We start from the raw sequence: 14484 nt of genomic DNA on the forward strand, positions 1-14484 counted from the left end.
CAGCTGCCTGGAGTTGCAGCACCAGAGAAGTGGCCTGATGTCACCTGACCTGAGCCCAACATAGCCCATTGGCCGTGGTCTGTGACTCAGGCCTGCCCTCAGTCCCTCTCCCCAGAGCTGCAGCCTGGGAAAAGTGAGAGGTCCAAGGGCGGGAGGCAGGCCGCCTGTCCCCACCTGGTTTCAGGCTCTCACTGTCAGCCTGGCCTTGGTCTCTCAGGTTCGTCCCTCTGTCTGGCTCCCTGAGCCCCTCAGCTGGAGTCCGACAGGCAGGCCCCACCTCACAAGGCGCTGGGGATCAAATGAGAAACAGTGACACACCACCCAGAGCACCTTTCCTTCTTGGGTCATCCCTCAGTACCTTGCTCCGAAGTCACTACCAGCTCCTGAAATGCAGTGACAAGGACTTAGTCTTTGGGGCCCTCAGGGCCCAGCCGAGGCACTCGCGAAGTGTTTTTGGAAAAGAGTGGACCTAAAAAGCATCTACCTCCCTGTCCAAGAGACCCAGCTCTCTGCTCAGAGCAACTGATGTTGGTGGAGACTGTTTGCTTGTCTGTGAAACCAGAACACCTCGGGGCGGGGTGGGGGGGTCTAGTGGCGGGGACAGGGCCAGGCTGGTCCAGGCCTGGGGGAGCTGAGAGGAGGGGCCTCTCCCATCACCACAGAATGCGGAGCGGGTAGGGGAGCCAGCTGTCATTCCTGTCACTCAGCAGAGACTGCCCAGGGCCTGGTTCACAGGGACAAGGGACCTTTCTGGAATCTCGGATGAATGTATGAACAAAATACAGGAAAGCGGGGACGGCGAGTGGGCAAGGCATGGCTGCCACCCTCTGGATGGTGCTCAGCCCTTGCAGCTGCCTGAGCTGTGTCATCACAGGACAGATAGGACATTTTGCTCCCGCCCACCCTGACCCCAGAGTCTGTGCAGCAGGTCTGGGGTGGGACCCTGTCATGTGTGTTTTTTTTTTCTCTTTTCGGTCATGTGTTTTTTTTTTTTTTTCTTAAAGGTTGGTATGTATGTATGTATGTATGTATGTATGATTTATTTATTTATTTAGGCCATGCTGCACAGCATGCGGGATCTTAGTTCCCCAACCAGGGCTCGAACCCGTGCCTCCTGCAGTGGAAGCATGGAGTCTTAACCACTGGACCGCCAGGGAAGTCCCTGTCATGTGTATTGTAATCAAGTTCTTTACTACTTTAAACATTTACCAAAATAGTTACCAATTGTTGACATAAAAAGTAAAACATGGCTGAAATGATTTCAAAGTTCTGAGCGCTCCTCTCTCACGACCCCACCTCAGGTCCACTCTTGATGCGGTTAAGTGACCTTTGATCCTTTTTATTGGGTTGGCCAAAGTGTTCGTTTTTTTCCGTGAGATGGCTCTAGTAGCGCTTAGTTGTCTTTAACTGTATTCAAAACAATTTTGTTAGGTTGTATTGTGACAGCTATCATATCAGCGTGCATTTAAAAAAACATCAAAATTGGTGAATTTTTCTGTAGCCATTTTAATACTGAAGATGGAAGAAAAACAGCATTTTCGGCGCATTATGCTTTATTATTTCAAGAAAGGTAAAAACGCAACTGAAAGGCATAAAATGATTTGCGCAGTGTATGGAGACGGTGCTGTGACTGATCGAACGTGTCAAAAGTGGTCTGTGAAGTTTAGTGCTGGAGATTTCTCGCTGGACAACGCTCCACGGTCAGGTAGACCAGTTGAAGTTGAGAGCGATCAAATCGAGACATTAATTTAGAACAAATCAATGTTATACCACGCGGGAGATAGCCCACATACTCAAAATATGCCGACATACTCAAAATACCCAAATCAAGCGCTGAAAATCATTTGCACCAGCTTGGTTATGTGAATCGCTTTGATGTTTGGGTTCCACATAAGTTAAGCGAAGAAAACCTTCTTGACCGTATTTCCGCATGCAATTCTCTACATAAACGTAACGAAAACGTTCCGTTTTTAAAACAAGTTGTGACTGGCGATGAAAAGTGGATACTGTACAATAACGTGGAACGGAAGAGATCATGGGGCAGGCGAAACGAACCACCACCAACCACACCAAAGGCCGGTCTTCATCCAAAGAAGGTGATGTTGTGTATAGGGTGGGAGTGGAAGGGAGTCCTCTGTTATGAGCTCCTTGCAGAACGCCAAACGATTAATTCCAACAGATACTGCTCTCAACTGATGAAAAGTGTCCAAGAAGTTCTGATTCATCCGCTTCATTCACCAGACATTGCACCTTCGGATTTCCATTTATTTCGGTCTTTACAAAATTCCCTTAATGGAAAAAATTTCAATTCATTAGAAGACTGTAAAAGGCACCTGGAATAGGTTCTTTGCTCAAAAAGATAAAAAGTTTTGGGAAGATGGAATTATGAAGTTGCCTGAAAAACGGCAGAAGGTAAATGGAACGAAACGGTAAATATGTTGTTCAGTAAAGTCCTTGGTGAAAATGAAAAATGTGTTTTTACTTAAAAGCCAAAAGAACTTTTTGGCCAACCCAATAAAAAATGCATTGGCGTTTCCTCAAAAAATTAAGAATAGCATTATCATGTGATCCAGCAATTCCACTTCCAGGTCTGTCCCCGAAAGAAGCAAGCAGAGACTTGAAGAGATGACTGCACACCCGTGTTCACAGCAGCCAAAGGCGGAAGCACATGCCCGTCCATGGATGAACGGATACACAAAACGTGGTCCATATACACAAGGGAGTATTAGCCTTAAAAAGGAAGGAAGTCGTGACACAGGCTACAACGTGGACGAGCCTTGGGGACCTTATGCTCAGTGAAATAAGCCAGACATAGAAGGACAAATTCTGTCTGGTTCCACTCACACGAGGTCCCTGGAGTCGTCAAATCCAGAGAGACGGGAAGCAGGACGTTGGGGGCCAGGGGTTGGGGGAAGGGAGAGGAGTGAGTGTTTCATGGGGACAGAGTGTCAGTGTGGGAAGGTGGAAAGTTCTGGAGACGGATGGTGGGGATGGCTGTACAATATCATGAATGAACTTAATGCCACTGAGCTGGCTAAGCTGCTAGAAATGGTTAAGATGCTAAATTGTATGTAATGTGTATTCTAGCATAACTTAGAAAATGTGAATATCCATGTCTGCACAGACACGAGCTTACATTTTTAATCTGTTTGACAGAAAGGGGGACAGGTCTTGTTTTCTTCTAGGTCGTGGGTGTCCCCCATGAGTCCGCCTCCCTTCCACCGGCCACACTCTGTCGTCTAACCACCTCCTGTGCTGGGCCTCAGGCTGCAGTTCCTGTGAGCAATGTTGCCGGAGTGTCTGTGTGCCGCTGACCATATCCATATGTGCAGCGTTTCACCAGGACAGCTGGGAGGACGTGAATTGCTGAGTTAAACATGTCACAACTCTGACAAGATTGCCTGCCAACCAATTTACAGCCCTCCTGGCAGTCAGGGTGCCCGTTTCCCCAAAGCTGGCCTAACAGTGGATGCTCTGTATTACCAATTGTGGCCCAAACTGGGGTCCAGTCTCCAGGGGCACTTCTCTGAGCCCCACGTGTCTGCCGTCTTTGCTCTTCACATGCTTGTGTCCGTCTGAACAGCTTCCGTAGGGGGTGACGGTGGCCCTCCCCCAACAGATGTGTCCGTCTTCATCCCAGAACCTGTGAATGTGACCTTATACAGTAAAAGAGTGAATAGGGTCCCACTCACATGAGGTCCCCAGAGTGGTCATTCACAGAGACAGGAGGTAGACTGTGGGGGCTGGGGAGGGGGAGGAGTGTGAGTGTTTAACGGGGACAGAGCGTCAGTTTGGGAAGACGGGAAGTTCTGGAGATGGATGGAGGTGACGACCTTATATGGCAAAAGATGCGATTAAATTCATGACCTTGAGAGGAGGAGGAGCTGCTCCTGGACCACCGAGGGGCCTGAATGCCAGCACACGTGTCCTCATCAGAGACGCAGGAGACGAGGCGGCCACGTGACAACAGAGAGAAGCTGGCGGGACGCGGCCACAGCCCAGAGATGCCTGGAGCCCCAGAAGCTGGGAAGGGCAGCAGGAGCCTTCCCTAGAGCCGCTGGAGGAGCGAGGCCCTGCCAACACCTTGATTTTGGATTGCTGGCCTCCAGAACCGTAAAAGTGTAAGTTTCTGTTTGTTTTAAGCCACCCAGCTTGTGGTCAGTTGTTACAGCAGCCCCTGGACGCTGATACAGCCCCCAGGGAGTCTGGTGCTGAGCCTGCCCTGCCCTCCCATCCACACCTTCTCACCCTCCCCTGGGCCTGCAGCCCCATTCTGATGGCAGATGGGGACCAGACAAGAGTGATGGGGTCGTTAGCTGACCATGGGTGGTGAGGTCCAGGCTTCCCAGGGACCACCGGTGAGCTCCGAGCTGGGTTTTCAAGGATGAGTAGGAGTTCTCCACGTCACCTGGTTTCCCCAAGGCATAGACAAGGAGACGGAGCTCCTCGATGTCTGGAAATCCAGATGGAAGTACATCCTGGCCAGGAGGGGAGCCAGAGGCCAGGAGGGCAGCTTTGGGATGTTCAGAGGGGCCGGAGGCGGTGGGACCTGGCCAGGGGGTCCCCTCGGCCCCTCCTCTGGGTAGAGACTGTGCTTTCTTTGGACAATCAGCCCCTCACCAGGCACCGCACTCTCGGGGCTGGTCTCTGCCCGCGGTCCCTCCCATCCACCAGCCCCATCCTGGCCCACCACCCATGAGCTGCTGAGGGGCTGGGCGTCCTGGCCCAGGGTCTCCAGGGCCCCCCTACACACCACCCCAGGTATCTCATGCTCTAAGTGTCCCCTTGTGCCTCCCACTTTGCAGGCCAGAGGCCAGGCACTCTCTTCCCTGCTTCCTCAAGTCCACCCTTGCGCTTCTGTACCACCACCTGCCCGCCGGCGCAACTCCTGTCCCAGCCTCTAGCCCAGCTGCCTGTGGCCATCTGCACGAGTGTCCTGCGGCTACTGTAACAAATGACCGCACACTGTGAGGAACACAGGTCTATTACCTTCCAGTTCTGGAGATCAGATAGGCTGTGCTGAAAGCCTGAGAAGAGACCCCGGCCCAGCCCCTCCCTGAGCCCCTTCCTCAGGGCCAGTCTCCCCCCATCGTCCTTGGAGCCCCTCTCACAGTTCCCTCCCCCACTTCCACTGCAGAGCTGGGAGAGGTGACCTCTCCAAGTCACAGAGGGGCACGGCCTGGGGGCTGGGCCCCACCCTCGGCTTGGCTCTCTTCCTCCTCAGGAGGCCAGGCTCCTGGCCCCTGGGGGGGGCAGCTCCAGGAGCTCTGCTGGGACCTTCCAGCCCCCTGCCAAAAACGCGGCCAAGGCAGAAGAGCCCAGACTACGCCGGCCCAGTGCCTGCCCGTCCCCCGAGACGCACCCTCCAGGCTCGCTGAGGCCCAGAGCTCTCCCAACTGGCAGGCACTGGGGAGGTGGCGTGGGCAGCCCTGCCCGTGCCCGGGGTCGGAGTAGGAGGGCGGCTCTGGCCTCACGCGCAGGCTTCCTCTCCCGTATCCCCAGGGTGGCAAGTGATGGGTCTCCTCACAGCCCAGATGCGTGAGCCGCGGAGGCCGAGGCTTGGTGGACACCCCCAGACTTGCAGAGGGGCGCTGGAGAAAGCCCCCGGCCCGAGCGGGAAGAGCCCGCAGAGGGCGTGTCTGTGGGGTCTCCTGCCCCTGTCCTCCTGGGCCTGGGCAAGGTCCACAGACCCCACGAGCCTGGAGCCCAGCTGGGCCGGGCCAGGCCAGGCCTGTTAGGTTGCCATGGAAAGTCACATCCGGCCACCGCCCTGGAACTGAGTCTGGCCAGGCTGGCTCAGTGACTGGCTGGGTGGAGACACCTCGGGGGCGGGCGGGGGCTCCACCCAGGCATACCAACCGTGACTTAGCCTCGGGGTGTGTCCGAGCCTCACCCTCCCGGCGGCCTGAGGAGGCAGGGCTGAAGGGGGTCTCCAGGGTCAGCACCCAGTGGGAATCCACAGACAGAGGGTCCCAGGCTCCGAGGCTGTGAGGCGGATCCCAGGCAGACAAGGTACCCGGAGAATCACACCAAGTTCAGAGGGACCGAAAGCTCAGCCAGGGCCGGGGAGGGGTCCTGGAGGTCCTGCTGTCCGGGGCCTGAATGGCTGGGTTTGAGGTCATGGGCTCCTGCCCCACACGGGGCTCTGCCCTCTGAGCTTGGGGCTGGGAGGACGTGTCCGCCTCCACAGGAAGGAAGCTGCTCGGAAGGACTTGGAAGCAGGGGCCAAAAGTCCAGGTGTGGCCGCACCGGGCAGGCCGTTGGCAGGGAGCCAGGGGCCACCCACGCTTGGGACAGTGCCCTCCAGCAGGGCCCCAGCCCCGGAGACGGCCCCTGCTGCAACCAGGGGCTTGGCTGGCGGCCAGGGGCTTCCTCAGGGTGCAGCTGGAGGCGGCCCCTCTCCCACCTCTCCCACCGGGCCTCTGCAGCCCACCCAGCATTGCCCGGCCCACTGGGCACTCAGAGGCGGTGTTGGGGGGCTGCTGGGAGGTGTGGAGGAGACAGTCTGAGCAGAGGGCAGGTCAGAGGTCAGCAGCACTACCAAGACAGCCCAGCTGCCCACCTCTGGGGCAAGGCTTGGAGGGAACCCCACCCCACCCCCCGCAGCCCCCGCAAAAGCGCTCAGGGAGCAGAAACCCAGCTTGGCCCGTGACAGCCTGGGCTTAAAGAAGGGAGCCCTTGGGCTTTCCTGCTGGCACAGCGGTTAAGAATCTGCCTGCCAATGCAGGGGACACGGGTTCGAGCCCTGGTCCGGGAAGATCCCACATGCCACAGAGCAACTAAGCCCGTGAGACACAACTACTGAGCCCGCATGCCACAACTACTGAAGCCTGCACGCCTAGAGCCCGTGCTCCACAAGAGAAGCCACCGCAATGAGAAGCCCGCACACAAGAGCGGCCCCTGCTCGCTGCAACTAGAGAAAAGCCCTCACAGCAACCAAGACCCAAGACAGCCAAAAATAAATACATACATAAATTTTTTAAAAAAAGAAAGGAGCCCTTGGGCCTGGGGGGACTGCGGGGCCCTGGAAGCAGGGGTCGGGTCTCTGCTTGGCCCCTGCCCCACCAAGTGGGAGCCATGGACCAGCAGAGCAGGCTGGCCGCCGGGGGCGGAGGGGCCAGGGAGGCTTCGTCGCCACCCCAGGCCCTAGGTGCCACAACTCCCAACTCCTAAAGGGGAAAACCAGAGTTTTAAGTGGAATCTCCCCAACTTGTGGGGCTTTTGAAAAATCAGCCTCACTAAAGTATAATTTACATACGTACAACCAAACGTCCCCACGTGAGGGACTTTGAGGAATTTGACGAGCGAACACGCAACCCAGACAGCACCCTGGGCAGCCCCAGGCCCGCTCCCGGGCAGCCGTGGTCACTGTGTGGCCTGGAAGGTTTGGAAGTCACAAGATACGTCGTCGAAGTCCCCGCTCAGGTGATGCTTTTGAGAGCCCCGTGCTGCTGGGCTCCTGTGGCCAAGGATTAGTCCACGTGGGGTACAGACACTGCTGCCGCCCCACCTTTAGGCAGGGAGTCCCTGCTCCCCAAGGCCGGGGCACTGGGCCACACGCCACCCGGAAGTCAGGATGCCGAGGCTGGCAAAGGGGGGGGGGGGGACTCAGAACAGCAGCTGGGCCCGGAGTCGGTCCCTGTTTTTTTTGGGTTTTTAAAAATAAATTTATTCATTTTTGGCTGCGTTGGGTCTTCGTTGCTGCACGCAGGCTTTCTCTAGTTGCAGCGAGCAGGGGCTGCTCTTCGTTGCGGTGCGCGGGCTTACTGCGGTGGCTTCTCTTGCTGTGGAGCACGGGCTCTAGGCACCGGGCTCAGCAGTCGTGCCACGAGGGCTCAGTAGTTGCGGCTCGCAGGCTCTAGAGCGCAGGCTCAGTAGCTGTGGCACATGGGCTTAGTTGATCCACAGCATGTGGGGTCTTCCCAGACCAGGGCTCGAACCCGTGTCCCCCGCGTTGGCAGGCAGATTCTTAACCGCTGTGCCATCAGGGAAGTCCCGGCCCTTTGGTTTTGAGCGTGTGTGACAGACGAGACTCAGGCCCTGTGGGAGAGGCATCGAACCAGGCCCTGCGGCCTGCGACAGAACAAGGGTGGCCTGGGGAGAGTAACCCAGGGAGGGGGTCGGGCAGGAGTGGCAGAGGCCACGGGAGGGGAGGTGGCCCCTCACGAGCATCGTGAAGGCCAGGCCCAGAGGGGGCCCCAAAGCAGGGCTGGGGAGGCCTGGTCATCAAAGCCCTCCCCAGCTTGCGGCAGTCCAGAGGCTCAGTGGGGACGGAGGCCAAGCAGGCAGGCAGTGCTGCAGTCCCGTGGCGACGGCAGCCTGGGCGCCGGGAAGCTGCAGCTCCCAGGCAGAGCCGGCCACCAGGAGTGCCACACTCCTGTTGCCTCCAGGCTGACGGCTCTGGGCAAACCTACTGGACGCTTCGTGACCTTCCAGCACAAGTGGCGAGGACTGATGGAGCCCTGGAGCCTGTGAGCGCCCAGGGTGAGACAGGGTGCTCCGAGGCGCCGGAGGGTCCAAAAGGAGGGTGCATGGCTGTGGGGTCAGAGCCACAGCGCATGGCTGGGGAGGGCACAGCCTCAGGGCTTCGTGCTGCAGCCTTACCGCCAAGTGTACCCAGAACAGCTGAGTGGCAGACTGAGGCCCCAGCGCCCCGGGCGAGTGTGGCACCCTCGCCCACCCTTCTTACCCATGGGGGAAGTAAACCCGGTGCCACAAATGTGAACAATCGAAACATCCCTCCCTTTGCCCCCGTTTACACTGGTCTGATGTAAAACCACTGTGTCTGGTCACTATGTCACATGGCTCCCCACAGAGAACGCAGAAAGGGGTCCACCAAAGCCTGGAATTCCCCCAGGCACACAGCTCCTCTGGCTGGGAACCCACACACAGCTGTGTTCACGCAGGTGTGCACTCACGCACAGGTACACTCATCATACAGGTTCTGCTCCTCTCAACACATCCCAGAGGACATTCCCCATTGGCAGGCAGGTGCCCTTGTCCTCTGTGGTCATGAAGCCCACTGTGGGCGTGGGACTTCTTTTTTCTTAAATGTTTACCTGGCTGCATCGGGATCTTTTTACTCAGTCGCAGCACGCGGGATCTTTCGCTGTGGTGTGCGGGCTTCCCTAGTTGGGGTGCGCGGGATCTTAGTTCCCCGACCAGGGATTGAACCTGCATCCCCTGCATTGCAAGGCGAATTTTTTTTTTTTTTTTAAGATATTGGGGGTAGGAAGTTTTTTTAATTAATTAATTAATTAATTTTTGGCTGTGTTGGGCCTTCGTTTCTGCGCGCTGGCTTTTCTCCAGTTGTGGCCAGCGGGGGCCACTCTTCATCGCGGTGCGCGAGCCTCTCACTGTCACGGCCTCTCTCCTTGCGGAGCACAGGCTCCAGACGCGCAGGCTCAGTAGTTGTGGCTCACGGGCCTAGTTGCTCCGCGCCATGTGGGATCCCCCCAGACCGGGGCGCGAACCCGTGTCCCCTGCGTTGGCAGGCAGATTCTCAACCACTGTGCCACCAGGGAAGCCCGCACGGTGGATTCTTAACCAGTGGACCACCAGAGAAGTCCCTGGGTGTGGGACCTGACTCATCGTGTCTCCTGAGGGGTGAGGGAGGGCCTCCCCCACCCTCTGGCCATTTCAAACTGCGGCGGCACCTACCGTCCACCCGCTCGCACATGGGTGACACACGCCTCCTCTCCTGAAGCCCCAAAGACTGCTGGGCGGAGGCCCCAACAGTCTCCTCAGGCTCTCGTCACACCACCTGCCAAACCCTCACTGCCCCCGACCGATCGGCGAGAAGACAGCCAGCCTCTCACCTGACTCGCCAGCACCCTGCACGTGCCTGAGGGCAGGGTCACTGCCCTGGCCATGAACCCGGCACCACCACCCGCTGGTGACGGTCAGGAGAGGGACAGGCGGCCAACGGGAGCAGGTGCTCCCGGCACTAAACTGTCCCCGCTCTCCCCCTGCAAATTACCTGCGCACGTCACCTTGTGCAACTGTGTCTGACCCCATAGGTACTTGTCAACTCCGCTGTCCTAACTGCAGTCACTCTGAGGGCCCGGGGTCAGCAGGGATGGTAGCTCTGCTGGAGGTGGGGCAGGGGCCCGAGGGGACTGGGTAGGGGGGCGTGCAGGCCTCCGAGCACCCTCCAAGGATGGGGTTTTTGTTGCGTGTCTGTAGCAACGAGGCCCCCCTGGCGCCCCCGTCTCTTCTCGGCAGCCGTCGGGGCAGGCCCGGGAGAGGCCCACCACCGTTCACCTCTGGGGGGTCCGGACCTGGCTGGCCCAGGGGCCTCAGGAGTGGACGACGTTCTGGCTCTATGGTCGTCTTGGACACCCCGAAAGCACGTTTCTTCCTAAGTCTTGCTTGGCCCTTCTCGTGGCCCCCGGTGTGCTCTCTCTGGCCACTCCCGGGAGAAGTCAGCCCCGCCGGCAGGAGGCACCGGGCGAGCTGGGCACTGGGCGAGCTGGGCACTGGCTTCTGTGCTGCATGCGGGTCGGGCCGATCCCCAGATGGGCAGCTGGAGTGAGAGCCCGGGCACCAGGTGTCTCCCTGCTAATGAAGGGAAGCAGGGAGGGCGCAAGCACCAGAAAAGCACCAGCGAGAAGACACGCCGAACGTGGCCATGGCGCAGCAAGTGTCCCTCCTGGAACCTTCTCATCGGAAAGGCCCAGCCCCGCACACGTGGGGAAACGACTCTCTGCTGGCGGAAGGAACAGACACTCTCTCGGGGCAGCAAAGGGCCCACCCGGGGACCCCAAACCCACCCCGATGGTGAAGTGGGCCTGCAGCCCAAACTCAAGATGGGCTTTAAAGCCTCAAAATCAAAACAGAAGACCAGGAGCCCGGAAGTCCTGGATCTGCCCACGCCCGGTACTCCAGAGACCCGACCCGGTCCCGGAGGCTGCGCAACCACATCTGAGCCCCACCCGCCCCAAGTGCCCCAACCCGCCGGGCCTCCTGCAATGAAGACACACACAGCGCTGGGCTCGCAGTTCACAACTTTAATAGAATATTCTAACTAGTCTGTACAAATTGAAAACACCGTATTCAGTTACAAATGTATCATAAGTAAGGCTGAGCACTCTACAGCCTGGCCACAGTGTGGATGCCCCTGGGGCCAGAGGTCACACACTCGACACCCACATTCCAGCCAAGGACGGGTCGCTCGGAGCCCAGGGCTTTTAAGACAAGGTGAATGTGAGGCTGAGAAACAGGAGCTACCGAGAAAGCAAGACATTTTACACACTACGTGGGAAAGCTGTACTTTCCTGCCCGAGCCCCTCCCCGCGAAGCCTGGCAAACCCTGGCTCTGCCCATAGCCCCACCCCCGTCCTCAGCGCCAAGCGTGGTCCGTGCGTCCCGAGAACCAGCCCCGGCCCACGGCTGGCGGGAAGGAGGCCTCCTTCCATGCGGGCGGACCACCAACTCTTGCTCGGGGCACCGGGTCTCTGGTGCCCACAGGGTCTCAGAAACTCGAAGGACAGCTCACGTCCCAAGCCCTCACAAGCGTGAGAGAGAAATAAATACGAGATGAACCACACAAGCTCGCACCTCAGGCTCAGCGGGCGCCGCGACCCTCACCCCAGCCCCAAGGAAAATAAAGCCAAAGAGCGAGCGGGACGAGTGCCAACCCCGGCCGGCTCTCCCGAGACAACTGGAAACGGCATGTGGGTTTCTTCCAACGAAACAGGAAAAATCCTGTCCGATGGCGGGAGGGGTGAACTGGATCTATGTGCCCTGGACACGCGCCCCACGCGCCAAGTGATCCGCCCCCACCCCACCGGTCTGGGAGGCCTTCCCCAGGGCAGGGTTGGGCGGGTCCACTGAGCTGCACCCAAGGCCGTAGAGGGTGCTGGAATTAAACCTCCTATTTCTGAAATGCATCTGAGTTGCCACTGTACAGGTTAAGCAAAATAATAAAGTAAAAGGAGAAGTTAAAGTGAAAATCATGCACTTGAAAACAAGTTATAGGCGTAAGCACTTGTCCACACGAGCGAGCGGCGCCTCACTGCTGCTTGCACTCCGAGGGCTGGCTGGGCTCCTTCTGTCAACGAGAGAGAACAAGACTTGTAGAAAACTGAGCAATTCCATCAACCAGGCATCTCCGACCAACAACGAAAACAAAGACTCAAGTATTCACTCGTTCTTGCTGAAAACATGGCCACTACAAATATACTTTAAAAACAGTAACAAATAAGCAGCTAACTTCCCAGAAACAAGGTCACAGCGGGGCTGCCTCTTTCTGTATAAAGACATTCTAATTCTCAGCAGGAGGGTCTCGGGGTGAGGGAGGTCCTCGGGTGGCAGACAGTAACTAAACGCACAGCAGTGCCCTTGTCCCAAAGCTGGCAGGCGCCTCAGCTCTGGGGTGAGCACACGGGGAACAGCGCTGGCTCCCCTCCATCCCCGAGGTCAACAAGGCTCCCGGCGCTGCCTGGAGCACACCTGCCCCCAGGCCGGGCCCTGAAGCAAAGCCTCTCCTGCACTGGCCCGTGGCGCCCCGACAAAGGACGAGAGGCCACTAAGAACTCCACAGCCAGGCCCCAGTCCTCCCAGGAGCCCCCTCGGCTGGGAATTCCGTCCTTTCAGAGAAGGCGCAAGCGAGACAAGGAGCAGACGCACTTCTGTGTGGTCTGGCAGCTGCGTCTCCTGCCGCTGAAACCCGCTTAGCGACCCCATGAATGCTGTGTGGAGGCCAAGAGCAGCCTGAGAGACAGGTAACGATTTCACCAGTACTTCTGAGCAAATGAATTTACTCGTCAGTAACCTATGATCTCGGCTGCGAAGATGACAGATTACTCTGAATACAACTTGGCACGTCTACGGAGTCTTAAGAAAAAGCCGCACCACACAGTTCAGAAGAACTGTCTGGGATAACACAACTGACACCCTGCATGGAATAAGCTGGGCTACAGTTCATTCCTTGGGAAACCACACCTAAGGGATGAAAAAGATGATGTGTAAACGGTGCATGAAGACGAAACAATAATCTGGGGCCCGGGGCTAAGCTCCTGGTTTGTAAGTGTAACAGCACAGGGACAAGCTGGGACTTCCAGGTCTGGCCCGGGTCTCGGCCCAGCACTGCCCAGTACTGCCCAGCACTGCCCAGCACTGGGCCAATGGCGCCGGCCCATCACGCTCACCGGAAACACTGCCGAAGAAAGAGCCTGGGCACCAAAACAAATACCCCGACCAGAAATCCTAGTTGAAAGAGACCCAACTCAAACTCTGTCATCTCAAGCGGAGACCTGGAGGTGGCCCAGACTGTGGCCAGGGGGATCAGACGCCAGCCCCAGACTCGCTGGGGAGGCGCAGAGGTGCCCCAGGACTGAGACAGCACTGGCAGGGGCTGGGGCAGTGGCGTGCAGCCTTTTGTGGACGGGGGAGAAGTGTGTGGGTTTCCATAACTGGATCTGCAGAAAGGAAGGAGGTGAGAGAAACTGAAGCTGAGGGAGTGGGACGGTGTCGTGGCTGTGGTGTGGTGTGGTGGGGTGGGGGGGGGTGGGGCGGGCGGGCGGCACAGCGTGGCGGGCTCGCTGCTCTACATCCTCTGGGTAAATACATACGCAGGACGTACAGGACGCCACAGATGCAGAGCAGCACAGGGTTTACCATGTGCTGTCTCAGTGACATCACATCTACCTTTAACCAGGAGAAGGCATCAATCATCTGTCTGTTTACAACGAACTCCTTCCTCGGGTGCTGAAGACTGCTAGAGAGAAGGGTCCTCGCCAAAACCAAGACCAGGACGGGCTGTTGTGAGGGTGGGAGCCGGGTGGGGACCTTGTGTTTAGACAAGAGGCAGAAGGTGGGGCTTGCCAGGCAGCAGAGGGCTGGGCTGTCACCAGCATCCCACCTCCCGAGGGCCACGTTTAGCCAGTGTCAGCGCACGCGCGCACGCGCGCGCGCACACACACACACGCGCGCACGCAATTCCCAGGCTGCGGCACCAGCGCTGAAGCCTGGAGCCACGCATGTGGGCTTCATCACCGGGACACCATGGTTTCGGCCCGTGACACAGGGCAGAGCAACACTACACTAAACCCGAGCGCCCTCTGCCCCACGGCACGAAGCTGTTGGAAGCCCAGTCTCTCACGCTGCCGCTCGTCAAGGGACGGGAGTCAGTGCTTCAAAGGCACAAACTAACAGTCAACACCCTGCCTGGTGGGGGTGGGCACTGAAAAGAAGGGCTTTCACTGCTGGCAGGAAGCACACGCCACCACCATGGCCTCAGGGCTGGGGGCCCGAGGCCCGAGCGCCTGCCCAACAGCCCATGACACGACCCCCTCCACGGGGCGCCTGACGACAGAGGCGAGACGGCACGGCTGTGGTTCTGCCACAGAAGAGTCCTCCTTGCCCAGAGGTACAGGCTGGACCGTTTATGGACGCTTCGCAGTCACGGGCAGGGTGGGGAGCAGTGGGGCTTCGGGCCAAACCAGCCTGGCTGACACGTTCTTCAGATACACAAGGCAGCAG

The 14484-nt window shown here is 58.1% G+C and overlaps 1 protein-coding gene across 1 annotated transcript in view; it reads right to left on the bottom strand.

The window, feature by feature from the left end:
• Window positions 1-12013: 12013 nt before the first annotated feature.
• Window positions 12014-14484, bottom strand: part of NAP1L4 (nucleosome assembly protein 1 like 4) — a 43372-nt gene continuing 40901 nt past the window's right edge. Inside the window, exon 14 of the mRNA XM_007465960.1 lies at window positions 12014-12052. Within this exon, the coding sequence (XP_007466022.1) occupies window positions 12014-12052 (39 nt within the window). The remainder of the gene's footprint in view (window positions 12053-14484) is intronic.

This window comes from Lipotes vexillifer, unplaced genomic scaffold (genome assembly GCF_000442215.2).
Source record: "Lipotes vexillifer unplaced genomic scaffold, Lipotes_vexillifer_v1.1 scaffold1094, whole genome shotgun sequence".
NCBI lineage: Eukaryota > Metazoa > Chordata > Mammalia > Artiodactyla > Lipotidae > Lipotes > Lipotes vexillifer.